Source organism: Neopsephotus bourkii, unplaced genomic scaffold (assembly GCF_033783945.1).
Source record: "Neopsephotus bourkii isolate Nb327-2 ecotype Australia unplaced genomic scaffold, CSIRO-AGI_Nbou_v1 NB_333, whole genome shotgun sequence".
Classification (NCBI taxonomy): Eukaryota; Metazoa; Chordata; class Aves; order Psittaciformes; family Psittacidae; genus Neopsephotus; species Neopsephotus bourkii.
Window position 1 is genome coordinate 1,863,789 of NW_026900839.1, and position 21,120 is coordinate 1,884,908.

At 42.7% G+C, this 21,120-nt stretch overlaps 2 protein-coding genes across 4 annotated transcripts in view; both read right to left on the bottom strand.

Moving 5' to 3' along the window:
- Positions 1-263: 263 nt before the first annotated feature.
- EXOSC10 (exosome component 10) lies at positions 264-14,802 on the bottom strand. Its single transcript, XM_061347991.1, has 25 exons — positions 14,605-14,802; positions 13,792-13,928; positions 13,225-13,348; positions 12,558-12,662; positions 12,072-12,237; positions 11,227-11,338; positions 10,873-10,948; positions 10,638-10,748; positions 10,206-10,349; positions 9,683-9,873; positions 8,821-8,977; positions 8,020-8,168; positions 7,707-7,757; positions 6,942-7,053; positions 6,261-6,302; positions 5,655-5,733; positions 5,378-5,481; positions 4,979-5,071; positions 4,324-4,398; positions 3,776-3,863; positions 3,472-3,545; positions 2,772-2,946; positions 2,245-2,306; positions 1,000-1,073; positions 264-435 (listed from the first exon to the last, which is right to left on the bottom strand). Exons 1-25 carry the CDS (start codon positions 14,785-14,787, stop codon positions 405-407), a joined length of 2,715 nt encoding a protein of 904 aa, XP_061203975.1. The 5' UTR covers positions 14,788-14,802; the 3' UTR covers positions 264-404.
- Positions 14,803-15,488: 686 nt separating this feature from the next.
- MTOR (mechanistic target of rapamycin kinase) overlaps positions 15,489-21,120 on the bottom strand; it is a 64,015-nt gene continuing 58,383 nt past the window's right edge. For 2 of the 3 annotated variants that reach the window (XM_061347989.1, XM_061347988.1), the window contains 8 exons: positions 20,463-20,535; positions 19,874-19,948; positions 19,235-19,370; positions 18,786-18,851; positions 18,026-18,106; positions 17,658-17,738; positions 16,961-17,066; positions 15,489-16,475 (listed from right to left, as the gene is read on the bottom strand). In XM_061347989.1, coding sequence (XP_061203973.1) covers positions 16,460-16,475; positions 16,961-17,066; positions 17,658-17,738; positions 18,026-18,106; positions 18,786-18,851; positions 19,235-19,370; positions 19,874-19,948; positions 20,463-20,535 — 634 coding nt within the window. In that variant the 3' untranslated portion in view covers positions 15,489-16,459. The other variant, XM_061347990.1, reaches the window with a different exon arrangement.

Consider the following 21,120-nt stretch of genomic DNA (forward strand, 5'->3'; position numbering starts at 1 on the left):
TGAATCTCTCTACTACTTTTGTGCTGGCTTTAGAGATGCCAAGAGGTTCCTCTCATACTCCACAGACATGTTGGGTTTAGATTTGAAGCAACTCCAAGAAGTGACAGGTTTAGCCAAACTGTATTTGACGACACAGGGTAAACTTTCAAAATTACAAACAAAGCAACACTGACTATAATTACACAAAACCCCACAGGAATACAATAAAAATTACATCAGCTAAGATGTTTCTCCTTATTTTCTTTTTTTTTTTTTGGGGGGGGGGAGGGGAAATGGGGATTTAATGGGTTTAAAACGTTTCTGTACAAAAACTGCACAATGACTGGTGTTTGCTTCTTGTGACAACACTGGTGAATATTGTTCTGTTGAGCAGCAGCTCCCAGAGGTCCTGCATCAGGGACTATCTATCTCTTCGGCCAGTGGTGTCTGGAACCCCTGCAAAAGACAATTGCAGAAAGACTTTTACCTCTTGCTCTAAACGCACTCGAGACTGAAAAGCTGTGACAGGCTACAATGATTCTATTGAAGGGGTCATGATGCAGGCACAACCTTTCTCCCTCCAATGGTGCTCTTCAGTGACTAAATAAAACACAAGGATCAAGCCTTGTAAGCTACACATTGAGTATCTATTCAGAACAAGAATGTTGCTATCTGGCAGAGCTGTTTTTTGTCTCCCTCCCTAGCTATCCAGATGTTCTCCCCACCTTTACTTGTATTTGTGGCCAAAGAAAGCAACTCCCACATCTATTAACACAAACTTTAACCTCAGCATTTCAAACCTTCCACCAGGAGTTGTTGTTTGATTGCATTAATCCTGACAAAGCTATTTTTCCCCCTCCCTTTAAACTGACGTCAAGCTGTGATGCAACCTCTTCCCATTAAACATGTGCCTAAGCTCCCACAGCAATAGAGGACAATAGCTCTGCTTTGCCCATAGCTCCAGGGCACAGGCATGAAAACACTCCAGCACTGATGAGAGCAGAGCAGGCTGACACACACCTATCAGCTTTCCCAGCCAGGTAGGACATGCTTCGGTTTCCAGAATGTGGATGTTTGCTAGCTCCAGCAAATCTCTGCATAGAAAACAAACAGAAAACACCAGCACCACAGTGAGTTACCTGCCAAATACAGGACATTCCATGAGATTCATGTGCTATCAGGTCCCTTTAAGTTCACACTGTGAGCTTTATGCTTTAGGACTTCTTTTTATGTGCATGTACTAAAAGCATCTGAGCAAGTGCTGTTCTACTGGTCTAACTCACCTTGACATGCAAAGCTCATCACCCCACTGATGACAAATCTTACCCATCTAGTCAGAAAGATCTGTACAGGTTGTCCCAAATTCACCAGATGGTTGTTTTCCCCCCACCCCCAGAAACAAGTTTCAACTGACACAGCAAAGGGATTGCACAGGAAACTGCTTTTTACAGTATCAGGCATAAACTTGTTTAGCTTCTGAAATGGGGTTTTTATTGAATATCTAAGATGCCCCCTGGTACCATTTGCCCTCCAGTTAAATACACAGGAAAGAGGCTGAAATGCATGAAAGTGAGCGTCAGAACTTTAACACTTGAGCACCCAATGAGTTCATGCACAAGCACCCTACTACTTCACACCTGAGTGCCCACTGATGTCAGGCCATGAGCACTACACAGAGGATATGTGGGAGGTTTTATGTAACCCAGCTCTGCAGGGGAGACCCGGGGTGGGGTGAGAGGGTGATGATAAAGCAACCGTTCTGTGCTGATCACAAGTTTCCCTACCTGTGTGTTTGACTGGTCAGGTTTTCCTTCTTCTCTTCAATCTCTCCATCTCAATTAGCAATAAATTAAGTAAAAATTCTCTGAGCTGAGACTGTTTTCTTAATGACAGTACCCAGTGGAGAACATGGGCAAAACACAGAGCTGGCATGGCCTGGAATAACTGGTCTGACTTTTCTTGAGAGTGCCTTGAATTTGCTACTGGGGATTTGTGGTCCAAGTGTCAGGCCTGTGATGTATGGAGGTGTAGGTGTGAATATATGAAGAGATGGGAAACAAGAAAAGAGTCTGAAGGGCCCCAAGAAAGCTCTTCCTGGATGGAAAGAGGCTATAATACAAAGTATGAGCCTCTGCCTGGAAGCCACATCTCACTACTAAGTGCTGTTAGGGAACATCCTGCAGATTCAGAAAGTGATCTGCCTTCCCTCACTGGGTACAAGCTATCACCACCATTTCTGTTCCTTCTTTCATGACATGCCCCTACCTTGCCCACGTAAGTTTGCTTGGCAGGATCAAATTGTGGCGACTGCTTCGACTTGCTGCTTCCTAAGGGAGAGAGAAGAGGAGCTGTCACTAAAGTGTTCCATAAAGAACAGTACATTCCACGGTGTTCCTCTAATGATAAGGAGGTTTCATTGCAGTCTCCCACATCCTAAAAGCCAGAACAGTCTCTCAGAGGCAGGAAATGCTTTTGCAAGGATACTTGTTACATAGGAGTCACACCTTTGCCTCCTAGCTCCTGAGGTCCAATTAAACACAGAAAAGAAGCAAAATCTGAATCCATAATCCCCATGGCCAATGGTTTCAGGATTTTGTTTCTAAATTGGAAAAAAAAATGCTAAACTCTACATTCCTCAAGTTAATTTCAGTATTTCCCCACTGTAAGGTAAGTGCATTACATCAGTTTGCACTGCCTTGGCACCTACATCCACACACACAGAGCCTTCTCAGGGCTCAGCTGGCAACATTTCCCACAGCCTGCAGCACACAAGCAAGAGATCTAGATCTTACCCGCAAACACTTTGAAGTTGGACTTGCTGTAATCAAAGGGGGTAAACTGCTTGGGTGCTTCCAGCTCCTCTGGTTGCTGGGAGGCTTTTGGCCGTTTCCTCTCCTGTTTTGGCAACTCTGCTCCCGTTTCACCTGCAACTGTCTCTCTCTCCCTCTTCTTACTAGCTTGTTCCTCCTGTGAAAGCAACCCATGGAACAGAAAGAAGGAGAAGTTAGGAGAACAGAATGAGACATATCTCTGTAGGCATGAACACCAGCATGCAGATAACTGCCCAATGGACCTAGTCCCTGTGGCAATAATGGTGCAACTAGACAGCGCTGTGTTCTTCCTTGGGCTTAAACTGCCTTGTTTTCTTTCCCCTCACAGGAGGGGCTTTTCAGGTGAAAAGCCAAGTTGTCATTTCACAGGATACTGACAGGATGAAATCTGCTATGGGTCCATAGGCAGATCTGGGGGAAGCCAGGCAAGTGAGAAGCAGAGGTGCAGCAGTGGAATACAACAGATATGGAAGGATGTGAAGATTTGCCCAGCACAGTTGCCAGGGGCCTGCTGCTACACACACAGCAGAGCCACAGCAAGCCCACTATCAGAAGACTGCCATTCAGTGTTTCAGAGTTTTAGGGCTCAGGGCTGCATTCTGAACTATGCAATAAAGGTCAAGAGGGGCAAAGGCTGGAAGTAGGGAATTCAATGACATACCATAGCTTGCTGACGAACAGATGTGATGGTTTCTGCTTCCTCTTTATATGCCTTCTGTGCCTGCTCACGAGCAGCTGTGGAAACAAACAAGCATTACTGTAAAAAGCAGGAGTAAGTTTGCTAGGAGCTCAGAAAAAGCAAACCAGCTTGTAGCAAATCTCAAACTAAACAGAGTACAATCTCTGTCAAATAATCTCATCCATCAGGCAATCCATCATCTAAGGTTTTCTTGTCACTGGAAAACAACCTATGTGCACTGGGAAAAGCACAGCCAACACACTGAGGAAGGGAAGAATGGGCGCACCTGACTGCTGGGCTGCTTTCTTTTTTGCTTCATCCTTGGACTCCTTCTGTACCCGTGACTGAGTCATCAGCTTCCATTGATTGCTGATCTGCAATGAAAAAACATTACCTGGGATCACTCTCTTTGAAGTTCTATGGCAAAAGGGAGTTTATGAACTAGCTACCACATGCTGGTCTTCATTTAATACAAAAGATCAAATTGGACTGAAAAGAGATTAAGATCTGCTGCACCAGGTAAAGAAAACCCATGTGCTTTAAAAGTTCTGAGCTACAAACAAGCCATAAGAATAAAGGTAGATACAGTAGTAGTTTGTAGCTTTGACAGACAGCGAATATACAGTGGGATGTCCCCAGTCCCTGGTTCTTCAAAGGATGTGAATGCTACAGAAAGAATGAACTACAGATACAGAAACACATCAAGTTTCTTAAATCTTCTTCTGGGGAGAATTAAAGGAGAAAAATCTCTATGGCTGAGGTTCCCAGAGGAAAATCATCTACTTATTTCCTTCTTTTGTACTACTTGGCAGGAAATTTTAGCACAAGTCTTACTTCATAAATCTTTGATGACGGGTCAAACTTTGCAGACTGTGACACATGGACATTATTCTCTTCTGGAGGTAGGAACTGTAGGGAGGGAAAACCATTTGGCTTTAAACACAGCACATAGCACTCAGCTCATCTCTAAAATGCTACTTAAAATGATCCAAATCAGAAAGCTGCTATTTAAGAAGCACTGTACAGCTAGAACAGAATGTGGAAAAAGAAGGGTTAGCACAGCTATGGCCAAGTGAAACGTTCAAGTAAAAACAAACACAAAAACCCCAAACCCAAACCACATACCCAAAGAAGTTGTTTTGATATTATTTCCTAGTCATTTGCTACTCCAAATCTGTAACAAAGTATTCTATTGTTCTGCTGATTCACTACAAGAGTAACAGCTCACTACCTCTAGCTAAAAAGGAGAGATCAAAATGGGATGCAAATTAAAAAACCCTCAAACTTGTTTAAAAAACCCCAGTGGAAGGCCTGTTTACTATGTAGAAAGACATATATCTAAGAGGCATTCCAGTGTGTTTTGAAAACAAGTCCACACGTGTCAACTTTGCAAGAAGGACAATCTCTTGTTTCCAGCAAGAGCAGCAGCTGATGCTGTATGCAGCTCTTTCAGATGCGCCTGGAACAAATATGTGCTGGGAGCTTTTACCATTCTAAATGGGTTTTCAAAGGACTCCATTATACGCTGAGCTTTCTGCTGTGCAGTGGTTAAAGTCTTGTTTCCTTCATGTTTATCACATTCCTAAAAAAAGAAAAGGAAAGAAATATTACTGTTTTGTTGGTTTTGCTACTGCTGATTCATGCATGGCATCTCTCCCTCTGTTTGAAGCTCCACTGATGGCAATGACCCTTCAAGACAGATGTAATTACCTTGCTGGCCTCCTAACCTAGTTGTCTTCATTATACCATATGCTTGACAGGAAGCCAGTATCATTTCCATGTGTGTCCCACCTTAGTATTTCTTGCCATGCTTTCTTTCAACACAGTTTTATCAGATTATTATGTTTTCTACTACTTAAAACCTGACACTATCAAGCATGCTGCTTACACTGAATATGCTGAGAGTGGCAGTAGCAAAAAGACACGTTGACTGATCTGTTGTGTTCTCGTCGTCTGGAAAGAGGCAACTACGTTCCAAAACTGGTGCAGGCTCTACAGGACAAGGAGACAAAAACTTTATTAGATATATTATACATATATATGTATTTTACTGCTCTTTTGTGTAATGAGATTTCACTGCAAGTTTCATCAGGACTGCTTATTTCCCCGTGCCAAAGCCACATCATGTCATTATGGGCACAGTTTTCAGGTTAAGTCCAAATTACCCAAGGTAGAGATGTTCCGAAGATCATTCACAGGATTCCGGGACCTGTCATGTGGTCCAAAGAAGGGATTCTCCGGCTTCTGCAGATTCAAATCACAGACACCATTAATACATTACTCTATAAATCTGTGAATGTTTCCACATATTGCAGATACTTTAATGAAAATTCAACTAAAGGGATGAAATTAAGACATTGAATATTCTTAATATAGCAGAGCACACTGCATCTGGCATCAAAAGGCTATCTGTGCAAACACACACTGAGAGATGCTTTACTTCATACACAAAAAGACAGTAAATGAGTCAGCCTTAGAAACTCATCTCTTCTTACAGATCAGTCAATATAGACTAACACACATGAAACTGCCCAGCAGCCGCAGGGTTTGCTGATGAAGCCTTAAGTGCTGCTGTTATGGTGGTTTGTAAAATACCAATTTACAGCTGGTAATGTTACAGGCGTAGCACAGAGAAGTAACAATAACCTAAAGTGGTGAGACATGTAAAATGGATGAGGATAAACCACTTACTAGAAGCTAGAATTCTGCTGCATTTGTCTCTGAGTTTAAGGCTTTAAGACATTAGATAACATGTATTATGGAAACAGTACCTCAGGGACGGGTGGAGGTGCTCTCCTCTTGGTCACCTCCGACTAGAATGGGAAAGAAAGATAAAGATGCTTAAATGTACCTATTTCTTCTGGATATCTTATCAGCACTTTCAACACATTCATTACAAGCTAGCAGGTTAATAAAATGACATTTTCTTCTTCTCCTGCAGGGTTTGCACGTGGATACATTTAAACACCTCCCACAGAAAGGGCACATACATGCTCACAAATAGTTTTGTTCCACTGAAGGAGGAAGACTGTATTAATATCAACATGCTGATGCTGTACTTTAACTAATGAGCCTCTCACACCTAGGGGTTTTGTTTTTGCTTCACCATAGCTGTAAAAGATTTATGAATCCATTTACATGATCAACAAATTCCACAAGGTCCACTTCTTCCTCGCGCAGGCGAACACTGTGTGCAATATAACTGCACTGTGTTCAAGTAGTGTCTGTTCTCTTTTACTGCTCCAATTCTCCAGGAAACTATGCCCTGTGTAAGCCAGTACACAGCAACAAGAGACGGGCAAGAAGTTGCAATATATCTTTCTGCTGTACTATTCACAGTGTTCAAAAAGCGAACTTCAGCATACATAACATCACAGGTCACCATTTAGCTCCATTCCCTGGCTTAGGGAAGGCAAGAAATGAGTCTCTTGTGTGATACAAGCTACTCCTACCTTGAGAAGAGGCATCTCCCGGGCCTGCTGAATGAGGAGATGCAATTCATTAATCTGCTGGCGAACTAGTGGTGGGACTGGATTACAGCAAGCAATGATGCCCTGGGGTTCTCTAAAGAGATGAGGAAAGTTCAGTGTGCTGTATTTATGGCCAATATGCTAGGCATTTGTATTCAAAGGACATGCAACCAGATATAACCATGGTCCTGACTGGGACAGAGTAACACCAGTCAGATTAATCTGTCAGGGTTTATTCTCCATGATAAAAAAGATCTTTTGTACCAGATTTGTGATGATAAGGAGAAATCACGAATTCATGCTTTTTTATTATCCACAAGTATGGATGTTAGATGGTGAATGGCAAATGCTTGAGGACAATGTATAAATTGGGTGTTTTAAGGGATCTGTCCCTTGCACTCCCCCCAGTCCAATTAGGAACTGAAAAAGACCCAAATACATGTTACAGGGGAACTCATCCTTCTCTTGCTCTGTAATACTGTAGGAACCTCAGAGGGAACATGTGACAAAGGAATGTGTTTTATTAGTGGGATAAAATCAAAAAGAGAGATGTATCCCAGAAGAAGCCCGTATGCTCCTAAGGATAAGTATTGCTATTTATTTCTCTCCCAAACTGAACAACTATAGAGAAAGCAGTACTGACAGCTGGAAGGAAGGGATCAACTGCAGAAGTAATCACACACCAGGAAAATGATTTGTTGGACATTAAAAATCAAATGAGACTCCTCAAGGATGAACAAAACTTACTTGGGCAGCTCCTCTGCTATCTTCGATAGCATGTGATTAGGTAGCACATATCTACAACACAAAGAGGCGGTGTGAATGGAACAGAATGTTAAAAACTCATAAAAATACCTTCAAAGTGCACAAGTCTGCCCCAATTGCAAGGTCTGAAAAGATGGAATCACTTAAAAAGAAATTAACTGATCTAGATACTGCTAACATAATAGGATTTGTGTGTAAAAAGCAGCCTCAGGTAGTACACCCATTTCTACAGGTAACAAAGTAGTTCCACCTTAGGCACAAGTATTAAGCCAGTGACTAAGAAAAGCCTTCCTACCCTGTACTCTCATCCTCTTGACGTGCTGTCTTGTCTCTCCATGCAAACAGCAACCTAAATGCTGATAGCTGCTGTGTGTTGAGATGTTTTTTCTGCCTCCTGTAGAGCTCAAGGTAGGATTCATCTGTAAAGAGCGGCTTGATGTATTTCTAGATAGGAAAAAAAAAAAGGAACACTCATGATCAGAATCAGATTTGTGCTTTCTAGTTTGCATTGCTTCACTGGGACAGATAGAATCTCATATGGACATATGGGGACTGAATCAACTCAGGTACAGTGTGTCTTGAACCTTTTGCCCTAAGCTTTGGTGGGAGCCCATCCCTGAAAAACATACATCTCATCCACTTTTACAGGAAAACCACCCTCACAAACTCCAGGAGCAGCTTTAGACATACAGTACCTTCAAGCTTTACTGTATTAGACAAGGCCTGCTTTCATAGACAGTATTTTCCACAGGTACAATGTAATTATCTCCTAGTGTAACTCCAGCTAGGCTTTGAACTTCTAGGAACACCCAGCAGAACTGGAAATGTAACATCTCTTTTTGGAAAGGCACACCTGAAAGCATGAGGGGGCCAAGGAGTGCTAGCATTCAAAAACCAGCAAGAAGGCAGCTGAATCCAAGGATTTTAACTAGTGAAACAGGTGCACACAACAGAGCTAGAGTTTATACAGCTGTTTTCAGACACGCAAAGAGGAAAAAAACCCCTATGTCTATGCAACAGATGTAGAACAGGCAAAGGACTTTGTCCTACTAAGCCCATACTCTGACCCAAGCAATCCAACCAGGAGAAGCTTTACCTTCAGGCAGATGTCTTTGCTGCGCTGCCACACAATCTCCAGCTGAGTGGGCAGCTCGTTCCCTTTCTCCCACAGTGCCTCCCTCACTTTATCATAGATGTAGAGCAAGTAGTGAGTGTCATCACGGGCATACTGCAACATCTCTTCTGGCAAAGGGCTAGAAAAAGAGCCAAAATTACACTAATACATTGTGACTGCCCAACCAAGCTGTCACTTCCTCTTACTAAGCATATTAGGGCAAACTGCACATAAAACACACCAAGAACTAATACAGAAATTCTTCTGTTTCCTTACTGAAGGATTTGTTGGGCAACAGCAGTTAACAAGCTGTGTACTTCCCAATCCAGATGGCTTCACAGGCCAGACAGCAAGACTGTCATGCGGCTGAGATGGCAGAACTGTTTGCTATGGTATTTGTCTAACTCTTCTCCCTCTGCAGAGCCTACATAAAGCAGACCTGGGACCTCTGCGGTGTGCAGGGTCCATGTGTGTAGCCAAGTTCGTTGCTCCAACAGCATAATGTAAGGGTGACTGAATATTTTAGTAGGGGCTCTAGAGGAGCAAATACTGACTTTCTCTACAATGCTGCAGTGGTTAGTGCTGTTCCTAAGAATCCAGGAGCTTTGGATTACTTAATCTTCCTTTATTTTCCCAAGAGAACCCATTTTCTAAAGCAACATGGGAAAATGTTAACACTCATAAAAGGACTTATAGCACAGCCAGCTAAATGCTGTGCTCGTTCATTTTGAGACAAACCTACAACTATGGGGCTTGCAACTAGAAACATGCTCCTGCTATAACAGTACAAAAAAGGATAAGTGCTACCTTGCAGCTCCAGCCCATTTAAGGGGTCAGTTTTTACCGTATCCTCCAGTCAGCCAGCTGGTACTGCTTGTCAGCATCTACATTGCAATACACCTTTAGCAAGTGGTCCAAAGAATTCTTGCCAAGATTGAGGAGCCGAGCAGCTTGGTGAGTATCAAACACGTTCACCAAGTACAGACCAAAGTCTTTTTGCAGCCATTCCACATCTGAATCAGCACCATGAAGGACCTTGAAAGGCAAACCAAGTTGAGAATGATATGAAGAACATTTGTGCTCTGGGCTGGCTGTGCTGTGGTTTCATAGCGATGCGTCTAGGACCAGATTTCTCTTCCCTCTGTCCTTCACTGTTAAGTGTAAAGCTGCTAAATAAGTGCACTTGGCAAGTAACTCCCACTTACATCAAGGAAACAGGCACATAAACAAACAAAATGAAAGCAGAGCCAAGTGACCATGACAGAGCACAAAGTGTGCTTTTAACGATAGTAAAACTTAAACTAAGGGAAAGAACACCAAACAAAAAGAAGAATTCTGGTGGTACATTGGTGGATTTGGCAGCTGACCTTCACAATGGCAGGGTCTGTAAAGGTCTCGTTGAGAATGTACATGTCGCTGCGCAATTCCAGTACGTCAATAATGAAGTCCTCTGTTCGGGTGGAAATCTGCATCAGACATGTCAGGCCCAGGAAGCTCCTGTAGGAATGGTGCTGAAAACATGGGAGAAAGATGTGTGCTAAGACCAGTTACAGAAGTAATACCATCAAATTCAGTATGAAGTGTGCAGCCAGTACAGCCGTTGGAAAACACATAATATTGACATGGTTTAATTCTACCTTACAGATAATATCTGACAGGTCATGAACTGTCTTTTGATGTCAGGAAGTATAAAAAGCAGAAGAAAGAGAAGCCTACAAACCAGACCAGAAGAATATAATGGTCTCCTAGGTACTAACAGTACACTTGTAACTTTTAAACAGAAAAGGCTGTTTGATTACCTCCAAATCCAGGGCAAACTCTTTACAGTTCGTCAGCTTTTCATTCAGTTCTACCAGTTCATCCAGTGTGGTGATAAAATGACAGGGTGTTTCCTTGATGGGCCTGTACATCTGGCAGAGCAAATTATTAGGCACAGTGTGTCCTCTGTCAATTCCCACCCCTGACCCCCACCCTCAATTCTGTGTTTCATCAAGTATGGTGACTACATCTGCTTAAATTAACATGGGCACCAACCTGGGGTTCTGGTTTCTGAAGAACTCCATCTGGTGGAGAAAACTGCTCCAGTTCATATTGGTAAGGGTGAGCAAACCTGTGGAAATTAGGAAAACAGATTAAACTTCAGTCATCTCAGAACACAGACACTCTGAGAGCTATGGCAGTTTCCCTACTGAGCAGAAATTGTGTCTCTGATTAAGCACAGGTTTAAAGTAACTGCAGATGTCTAAAACAAATCACACACAATGCAGTGTGAGGACACAAAACACATGCAGAGCTGCCACACATGAAGAGCATTGGCACAATGGGACCATACAAATGCATGTATACCAGTGGTACTCCAAGCACCTTGCTCTCAGTTTAATGTCTTACATGTCTTGCTCAGTTTGCTGGGTCCTCTGCTGGTGTATGAAGTCTGCCAAAGCAGGTGGCACATCCAAGTCCTCAGGGCGCTCCTTTCGTTCCCGTCCACTTTTTGTGAGGGCTGAACAACCAATATGGAACAACTGGACTGGATCCCACACATAACAAGCTCCCAGCCTACTACTCTTTCCCCTCCACCCACCACAAGATCCTATTAAAATCCTAAAGTATCAAAATTGTTAACAGTTTAGACCTGCAGCTTTTGCTCTCAGTAAGATTTCTGTCTGCACCTCTAATGACAACTCAGTTACTAGGTTTTACCAGGCTGTTGTCAAGGAAGACACAAGGTGGTTCTGCTCAAGAGCTTGGAAGGAGATAGAAAAATCTTTCAATCATTCCCAGTTTCTAAAAGTGTAACTGCATCAGTGCAGACAAAGGATGATTCACCAGCAGCAGAACAACGTGCTGGTGGCTTTGATAAAGCACCCAAAGCAAAGGTAGGTCTAACCACAGATCTGATGCTCCTAACTTATTAGGAATAAGTACCTGTTGAGCCAAGCAGACTAGTTAAGACCACTTCTAGTGCCTCAGTGACTTTCATCATGTACCAATGGTGGTAAAGAGAACTCACTGCTTGGAACAGATTATTTACTGTGAGCCAACATGAAGATGCTGTAAGCTAAGCTATCCTTACATTATATGTATGTGAACAATAGAGTCACGGAGCTTACTACACCTAAATGGTCAGTATCTCCTGCTGTTACCTGTTGTCAATGCTTTCTCCTTTAGACTGTGAGGGCCGATTTGTGTCAAATACTCTCAGTAAGTGACCCAACAAAAAATAACCCCCTTACCTTCAGGCAAAGGTTTCAAAGCGTTTGGCTTGACAAAAAGTTTAGGGACAAAAGGAGTGTTGGAATTATCAATCTTTTCCCGAAATTTAAGCTGCGGTCGAGAGATATTCTTGGCATGAAGCAGTCGGAAAGTTTCAGTTTGATTTCTCTTGTGGGATTCTCCTGCCTGTTTAAGAGAAGGTAACCACAGGTAAAACTCACACGATATAACAGACACTCAGAGTTTCTTCTACTTAGCCTAACCCAATATTCAGAGGAATAAAGTTATATCCCAAACTCAAAACTGAGTCACCCAACTGAAATGGCAATTGAAAGCACACAGAATCCAGAATCAAGTTTGAATAAATAGGAAAAGTAAAAAAGAGAATGTTAGGATGTGTAAGAAACTGTGACAAAACATTTAATTCCACTCAATTAAAAAACCAATAGTGCCAATGCTGGCAAAAAGGCTATGGTAACACATGACATGGAATGCAGAAGCCTCACCTTGCGGTTCCAGCTGGAAACAATTGTCTGTGGGGGCTGCAACCCAGCAGGGAGGACTGGCTGCTGGTTTCTGTTCACTCCTGATGCTTCATCCAGTAAAATACTCTAAATTCCAGGAAAGCAAGGTGAAAACCAAACCCCTGTTAAATTACCATGCTTGGCCACTCCACTGAGACTGAATAAAGTCACACAGATAGGTATTTCCACAGCCATTTCCCCTGAATTCTGTGCAACATGAGGCAGACAAATGTGGGAGGAATATGCTGAACATCAGGGGCAGTAAAACTTTCCTCAGAGAAACAGCAGTATGAAATTACAGACCTGTTCTCAGGTTGTGGGGTTTTATGCCAGGCTGTATTAATTTCCTAACAAGTCACACAGAATCACGGACTCATATAATCACTTAGGCTGGAAAAGACCTTTAAGATCATATCCAGCCACTGATCTATTCTCAATGAAACATCATTTTGTTCCTTTTGGGCCATAACCAATCTGCCTCAGCTGCTGTGACCACTGACCTAGCCCATGGATTAAAAAGAAACCCACCAGATTGAGGAAACACGAAACATAACTGTGAATGCTCTACCACTGACATTCTTGCAAGGAACAAAGAACTTGGGGTAACTGAGCAGTCTGTAACAGCAACAAGCAGAAATAATTTGCTTACCACTCTTTCCAGAATGGCATCGTTGGCATCCACCAAAATGTCAAATTTATCTTCCATGTCTGTCACTTTGCTGCCATCTTTTATGTGGCTCCTGCAGCCATAGTACTGCATCACCCTGGTCATGCTTGCAAGAGAACAGCACAGCTATCAGCAGTTTGAGAGCAGGCAGGCACATTGAACACTAAACCATCCAATTCCCTTCAACTTTGCAAATATGTAAGGTGTGAAAATAAACCAAATGCAGTATCTATAGTAACACTGCATGAGCAGTGAAGACACTCCTGTACAGCATTAAGTGTTAGAATTCATTTCTTAGGAACCATGTGACTTTTCAGATAACCTCATGTGTTTTATACCTGCCTCTGCTCCCTGCACAGCTCCTTATTAAAATCATTACAAAAGGCCTTCTTTAAACTTGTTTCTTAAACTATCAAGCACTAGAAAAGTGTGTGCACAATAAGCCATCCTTCCATCTACAGCAAGTCTGGAGTCTCTAAAGAAGGGCGCTACCTTCTCTTTTGGTTTGGAAGCTATTAGCAACGGCCCGGAGCACAGAAGCATCCTTACCAGTCGAGGAGACGGTCGCTCTGCATTTCACAGTATGCCCGGAAGCCAGAGAAGCATCGGTAGAAGTCGTACTCATCGCCAGGCTGAGGAAGCCCGTTAGATGCCTTTGTTGACTCTACCATTGTGCCAAGAGCATACTGTCCAAGAACAATATGTTATTAGCATCTTTTAGGTGCTTTGCTTCTGCCTTTACCCAGGATACTATTTGGTGGACATAACTGTGCAGATATCACGGGGCTTTTCAATGGGATTAAGTGTATAGTAACTGAGTTCACATTGTCTATTTAGGAGCCTATAAAATGATGAAAATCTAATAACAAAACTTAAAACTCAGTCTAGAAAGCAGGGACACAGAAAATTACTTTATTAACACAAAAAACCTCCCAACCAAACAAAATCAACACGCTTCCTGCTTGGCAACGGCTTGGTGCTCCCTCCCTCGGAAGCAGCAGCGTTAAACACAAGGTAGCTGATGCCGAGATCTGTTATCCAAGGGGCAAAGTCCATGACCCAGGAACGGCCCTGACTCCTCTGCATCTCATGGAGGCAGCAAACCCCGAGCCGGGGCACTCACAAAGCCGGACCCAGCGCAAGAGGCCCGAGCTCGGGGCAGGAACAGCCCAAGGTACCCTAGGCCCTGTCCGCACCTACCCTGCCACGCATCTCTTCAGGGCTGCCACCTCCTCAACCGCGGGTCTACCGGCAGCCCCCTGAGGAGAGAACCACAGCTCCCGGCATGTCCCGGGCCGCGCACGGCTCGCCGGGAACGGTAGTGCACAGCACCCGCCCCGCTGCCTCCCCTGGGCCACGTACCTTAACGAAGGGTTCTGTGTTGCCGATATCAAGCGGCACAGCTGCTGCTGGCTCCGGAGCGCTGCTCTTCTCCGTGGCCGCGGTCCGCTCCATGGCTCGCTCCGACAGGCTGCTGCGCCCGTCCCACCACGACGGGCCCGCTTCCGCATCGCTGCTGCAGCCCTCGCCGCTGGCCGTCGCCATGTTGCTCCCGCAGCCAAGTGACGCTCACGAGCTCTCGCGAGAAAGAGGACGCTGAGGGGCGGGGCCGGGAGCGGAAACGTAACCGCGGGGAGGCGGTGGCAAGGGGAGCCGGGGCTGCCCTCTGGCGCCCCCAGGCGGCGCAGAGGAACAGCCCCCTGGGTGGGAAGAAAGGGGGGTCCCCTAGGGACACCCCTCAGGCTTACCAAACGAGAGACCCCCGGCTCTGTTTCCCCACAAGTACGCACAGGGCAGTCACCACAACAGCCACAATGTGCCTGGGAAGGGGCTGAGGATGTTACCACCTCCCCCTGTCCCCTTTTTGGGGTATAGCACCAGCACGAGTGGCTGGTGAAGCCCAAAGAACCCCAGCCAGGGCAGTGACACAGCCCACGCTACCCCTCGAGACCAAGAAGCTGATGTTCTTACCGGACAGATGACATCACATCTGCTGGAAACTAAAATGTAAGGGATCTATGGTCAAGTTTCTCTTACACAAGCGACAGACATCATTCAGTCTTGGGAGTTTTGCCTCCAGCTGCTAGCAGAAGGGAAACATAGCCAGTCACCTGAACTGATGCAGAAAAACACAAGTCATACCCATGGCAACAGGAAACCTTATAAAAAAAAAAAATTGACCTTAGTCTGCTTCCCTGTCTCTTCCTAAAAAGTACTTGGGAATAAACAAGAACACAATCAAAACATTTACATTTTGGTGCAATTTATTGGCACAAAAATATTCCAATACAACATGGCATCTAAACATGGCTACTCTGTTGTATTTTGTGCATTGTTTTTAATACGTTTAATTCATAAATCGTAACTCTATCCTCACCCTCATGTTTAATAAGCATTATTTTCTGTTTCAAGTTATGACCAGCTCTCCCCACACCCACCTCATATGGCAAGTACTGACTTTCCCTAGCTATTTCCCAGTACTGCTTTTTAACCCAGACACTGCGGGAAGCTCCCAAGTGGTATTTCATTTGTACCCTGCATCCAGTTTGCCATGGATCAACCCGCAGAGGCACCTACCTCTGCTCAGCTCAAGGGCTTCAACTCTTGGATGTGCTCTGATACCCTGATCTAGTCTGTACCACAACTCCTGCACTAGTTTCATGACTGGATATACAGTTCCCAATCTGGGGGAAGAACCGAGTTTGAAAACAAGGTAACAGGATGAAACAATGGTAAAACTCTGCTTTGCTTCTCTTTCCAGTTATCCAGCTCACCCCCAAACCTAAAAGAAACCTCCTGCACAAGTGCATTGAGCTCACTGCAGCCACACCAACAGGACTGACCAGGGCAACAATTAATCTGCAAATGACTTCGTTACATTGCAAAGTAAGTCAAAACCCGTATATAGTTATTTTCAATGGATCACCAGTTCCCCAAAGACCAAGTGGAACAATAGACATCTGTGTTACAATCAGTCTTCGCTGTCCTGGAAACCCAAATCAAGTGTTGTGTTTCAGACAGCTTTGTGTTTTTCCAACAGCAGCTATACATTGGCTTAAACCAACTTTTAATATACAATAACTCTTTTCATTTACATTTCAAAATATTTGACAAAGGCTGTATTTCAGTCCAACGTTCAGTTTGTGTTTGTAGAAGAGCAAATTTGGAGTGCAAAAGCCTCCAGAATAAAAGGCTGTGGACACTTTGGAATCTTCTGTTACCAGAAAGGACACCTAAAGAAAAGAAAGGTATTGTAGTAATGCTGACTTGCATAGTTTCACAAAGGCAACACTGAGAAGGAGTGAGATTCCATACTAACCAGGCACCATTTTAGTACAGGAAAAGCTGACAAGTGATCTCCATGCTTCTTTCCAGGTAACTAATGTTTAAAAATGCTATAAAGATCTATTTCCTTAAGCATAAGCTAAAGTTAGCTAACTCTCAGAATGACATCTTTACTTCAGAACATGTAGTTCTGCACCATACCTGAAGAGACCACCACATGCCTTATGTAAAACACTTAAAACACTGCGGCTGATGGCAGTATTAAATGTTCTAAAATCCCTGTGGCTACTGATAACAACAACTTCCTTAGAGGATTGTCCATGGCATCACTGTCATGGGTCTGCAAAATTTGCTAGAGCAGATGGAACATGTTGTAAGGCTCCTATGTATAACTACACAAGTGACATTTTCCTTAGCTGAATGACAAACTCACCATCCAATGTAGCACTGGCACAGATTCTCATGGGATGTAGCTTGCTTAATGAGCAATTCTACTTGTGTGGGTACGTCAAGAGTTTCATCGTGAGAGAAGTCTCGACCTTGGAAATTAAAGGATGGGAAAAAGCCATGAATGGAAGTCACAAACCCTGTAACATAACTTGCTTCTGTCTGGCAAGTTCAGGTCTGATAGGACTTTTAACTATCCTTCTTTTACAGTGTATTAAATGCTCTAAGGCATGCAAAGCCCAGAACTCTGTTTTCCCTATTAAGTTTCTTCCTTTTATCTTCTCCAAATGATGGATAAACCAACCATAGATAACTTTCCAGTATCCAGGATTCTCATCCTAAACCCCTTCAAGTACATTATTTGGCAGGTGGGGGTAGTTTCTTATAAACTTCAAGACCATACCATTCCAAAACTAAATGCTGCAAACTATAAAGCCAGGACAGTAGAAATTCAACTTCCATTAACAAGCTCAGACATGCAAAATATGAAATCTGTACAGGCTCTTTTGTCTCTAATCCAGCAGCAGTACTTAGATGTTAGACAAAACCAGGAAAATGGCCTCATCCACTTAATCAAAATATGCTAAATTGAAGGATTAACACAAAATACAAACACTCAAAGTAGTGCTGATCCGTCTCATCACATTTTGTGTTTATCCTATATAAAGATAAAACATGCTCACCAGTGAGCTTATCTCGAACCCTGTTGATAATCTGAATTGCCTTCTTATTTAGAGCTTCTGGTTTCACTAGACCATCTCCTACTAAAAGACAGAAGTAGGAAAGGGAATTAGTACTTCATCCAAACAATAAAAGCATTTGTACTGCTGTTGTATCTTCCCATCCCAATTACCACAAATACCATTTCGAGAGCAAACAAACTCAGATACCAGTACATTTTGACACTGAGAGCACAGATAATTACATTCCTCATTTATGCTGACAAGGAATTGTATTTGTCCCATCTTATGTAATTGTACCTGGATCATGATGAAATTTTCTGATCTAAGAACAATTCCTGCATCAGCATAGAAACACCAATCAAACTTACTGAAGGAATGGATGGATTCAGGCACTGTGGTCCCAGTTTTCTTATGGGCTGTTTCACCCAATTCCACACTGTCCAACATTTCTATTGAAAAAAAACCCCATTAAAATATTGAAGCATAAATGTGAGGCTGAAAAGCAAATAAAAGAATGTTCTTCTGGAAACATTAAGAAAACTTAATCAGCTAGTTTGAAAAGCGTATTTGACTGTCATCAAGTGTGCCACACATCCCTAATGGAAGCATACCACAGGAACACACATTATGTTTCCCCTGCTAACATACTAAAATGCCTGATCCACCTTCTAGAAACATTTTGTATGAAAGTGTAAGTGAAACATACATTGAAACGACATACAATTAAGCTAAAATTACAATCAAATAAGTATGCTTATTTGTAGAGCTCCTCATATGAACACTGTCCCTATCCTGCAGTCCAATAGGAAACAACTGCTAAGATTCAACACAAAGGTCTCAACATTCAGTCAGATAATTACTTGCCAGGTTTTCACACTAATATTTGGTAGCTGAGTAAATAACTAATCACATATCAATTACAGCTTGGAGTACATCACTTCATAGGTGCTTGCTCCAGAAGGGTGTTACTTTAACTGTAAAGGAGCATCTGCTTTTTGAGCCACAGTACTGAACTCACCACTTCCCACCCTACAGCTAATGACAGTAAGCTGTTTGTCTGTCCACTTTTGTGCACTGCTAAAGTAACTGTTCCAAACATTCATGACACACACCATCTTTTCTACTCACCTACGGACTGACTGGCTGAGTAGGAGTCTGTTCTTGTTCGGGAGCGCTTATTACCCTTTGTATTTGCTGCAAGAAAATAAGGAGCTGAAAAGTATGAACTGGAGTTTCAGTGTTTCATAGCAAGTTTGTCCACAAACAATACAGATTTGACTGCCTGTCTCCAGATACAGATTTTATGTCACCTTAAAAAAGCTTTCAATCTCCCCATGACTACCAACCCAAAAAATTTTGCTTGTAGGCTTAGTTCTGTACCTGTGTTTAAGGTTTTAACCTCAGTGGTAATTTCACATTACAATCCTAAAACTGTGCGCCTACAGAAACAGCACATGCAAACCAATCATTTCATCAGCTTGTCTTCAAACAGACACTGGATTTCAGGCTTCTGGATTTCTTGTATGAAACCAGGCTGATTACTCTCTTGCTGTCACTGCTTTATCAGAATCACTTACTGTCCATCAGCCTCCAGTTCAATAATGGATCATACACAAAGGCTTCAAGCACAGCCATGACACTGTCCTTATGTTCACGCAGGACTTCCATCACTGTGTGACAAGTGATCCTGTAATTGCCATCGAGGCCTGTCACCTTCAGAAGAGAAAGAAGTGAATCAACCATGCTGCTTCATTCACTATGCAACTCTAACCCTTAAATTCAGGGAGCAGGAAGTGGCTTGTGCTTTGAACTGGAATTCACTGCACTCTGTTCATTAAGACAACAAGTTTATAATGTTCATTACGAACCAAGCAGCTCTCCTCAGCATTAACACAGTCTTTGTGAAGTACTATGTCATTGGCTTTGTCTGCTTGAGGCAAACAGCTACTGAAATGAGGAAACTAAGGAAGGCCTAAGAAATTGGAGGAATTTCAGGGTTTTTTTTTGCATCAATTAAAAAGTTGCTTTCCACTGTAATACACTCTAAAGATCACAGGAGATATTTTAACTTACAGAAAAGGCAGCTGAAATATTAACACCTCTGGTTCCTAAAGAGTGGAGAGATTTTACCACCACATAAAATACAGGAAAAACTGAGAAATTGGTGTCTTTTTCCATAGGAACAATCCCCATTATATTAAAGAGGGGATGCTTACCTCCATAGCATTTGTCAGCATCCTTGTTAACCTAAACGGAATCTTCTCAGGGAACTTTTCTCTTGTCATTGCAACCTAAACACATGATGATGGAGAATCAGTAGATTAACAGCTAGCTTATTATTTATGAAGCTAATAAGTATTGTGGGGGGGTTTGCTACAATCTCAAAGGTTGTATTGCAAATATGAAATGAAGCCCCAGCTTTAAGTTCCTCAGTTCTCACAGATTTTGGGGAGAAGTTCCCCTTAGTAACAGGGAAAACCCAAATGTGTGCCCAGCTGCGAGTGTCCAGTAACACAGGCTATCTGCAGCTTACACTGCTTCCAGAAACAAGTGGTGTTAGCACCTCTTTGCTTGTTCCAGTGGTCAGCTAATCCCTAAGACACGATGTGGGGACATTTCACAACACATGCCTCTGAGGTAAAGTGTCTATTATTTTCACCTTGCCTATAGGTAAGGTGAAGCCCAGAAGAGAGCCAAAGAGATCACACTCCAAAGTCAGTTTATCCTGGCTTATAGATTCATTTCTGTTCCACCAGAAAATGTGAATCACTACAGAAACCTTAATGTCCAAATACAAAGATTTACCTCAAAACAGTCCCCGAAGTCGATATGCAGGATCTTCCCACTCAGTCTATCTAACATCAGATTGGAGGGGTGCCTTTGATTAAGGAGTAGGAGAAAAAACAGGGTGACAGACCGTTATAAAAACCCACAGTAAATCACAGCAGCTCCAGTCTGAAATGATGTTTATCTTCATGAACAAGAACAGCCAGTGACAGCTTGCTTGGCTGAGATCTTCAATCTCAGGATGAACAGAATAGCTTCCTGACAGTGCATCTATCACACTATTTCTGTAATTACCTCTCAGGAGTTAGAGATCTTCTCACCTTGGAAGATAAACAACCTATTGGACCAGAAGCATCAGTTCATTTCCTGGATATGAACATTTATTTTTCAGTCAGGATACATTTTTCTACTTGTTTGATGTTTTTTCATTTTCTCAGGATAGAAAAATATAATGGGTTATGCTACAGCTGAAGTAATGCAAATTGGATTACCACCACAAGAGAAAAATCAATCCAGAACAGGAAAACCAGAGTGCTGCTTTTCATGCTGACTTGTTTCATATTTGTTTTAATTCAATTTTCAAAGGTTTATAATTTCATTATGAAGACCTTCAAGATCAGGAATAAAAGCTTTATGTTATGAAAACATTTGAGGATTTAGCTGCTTTTGCATTACA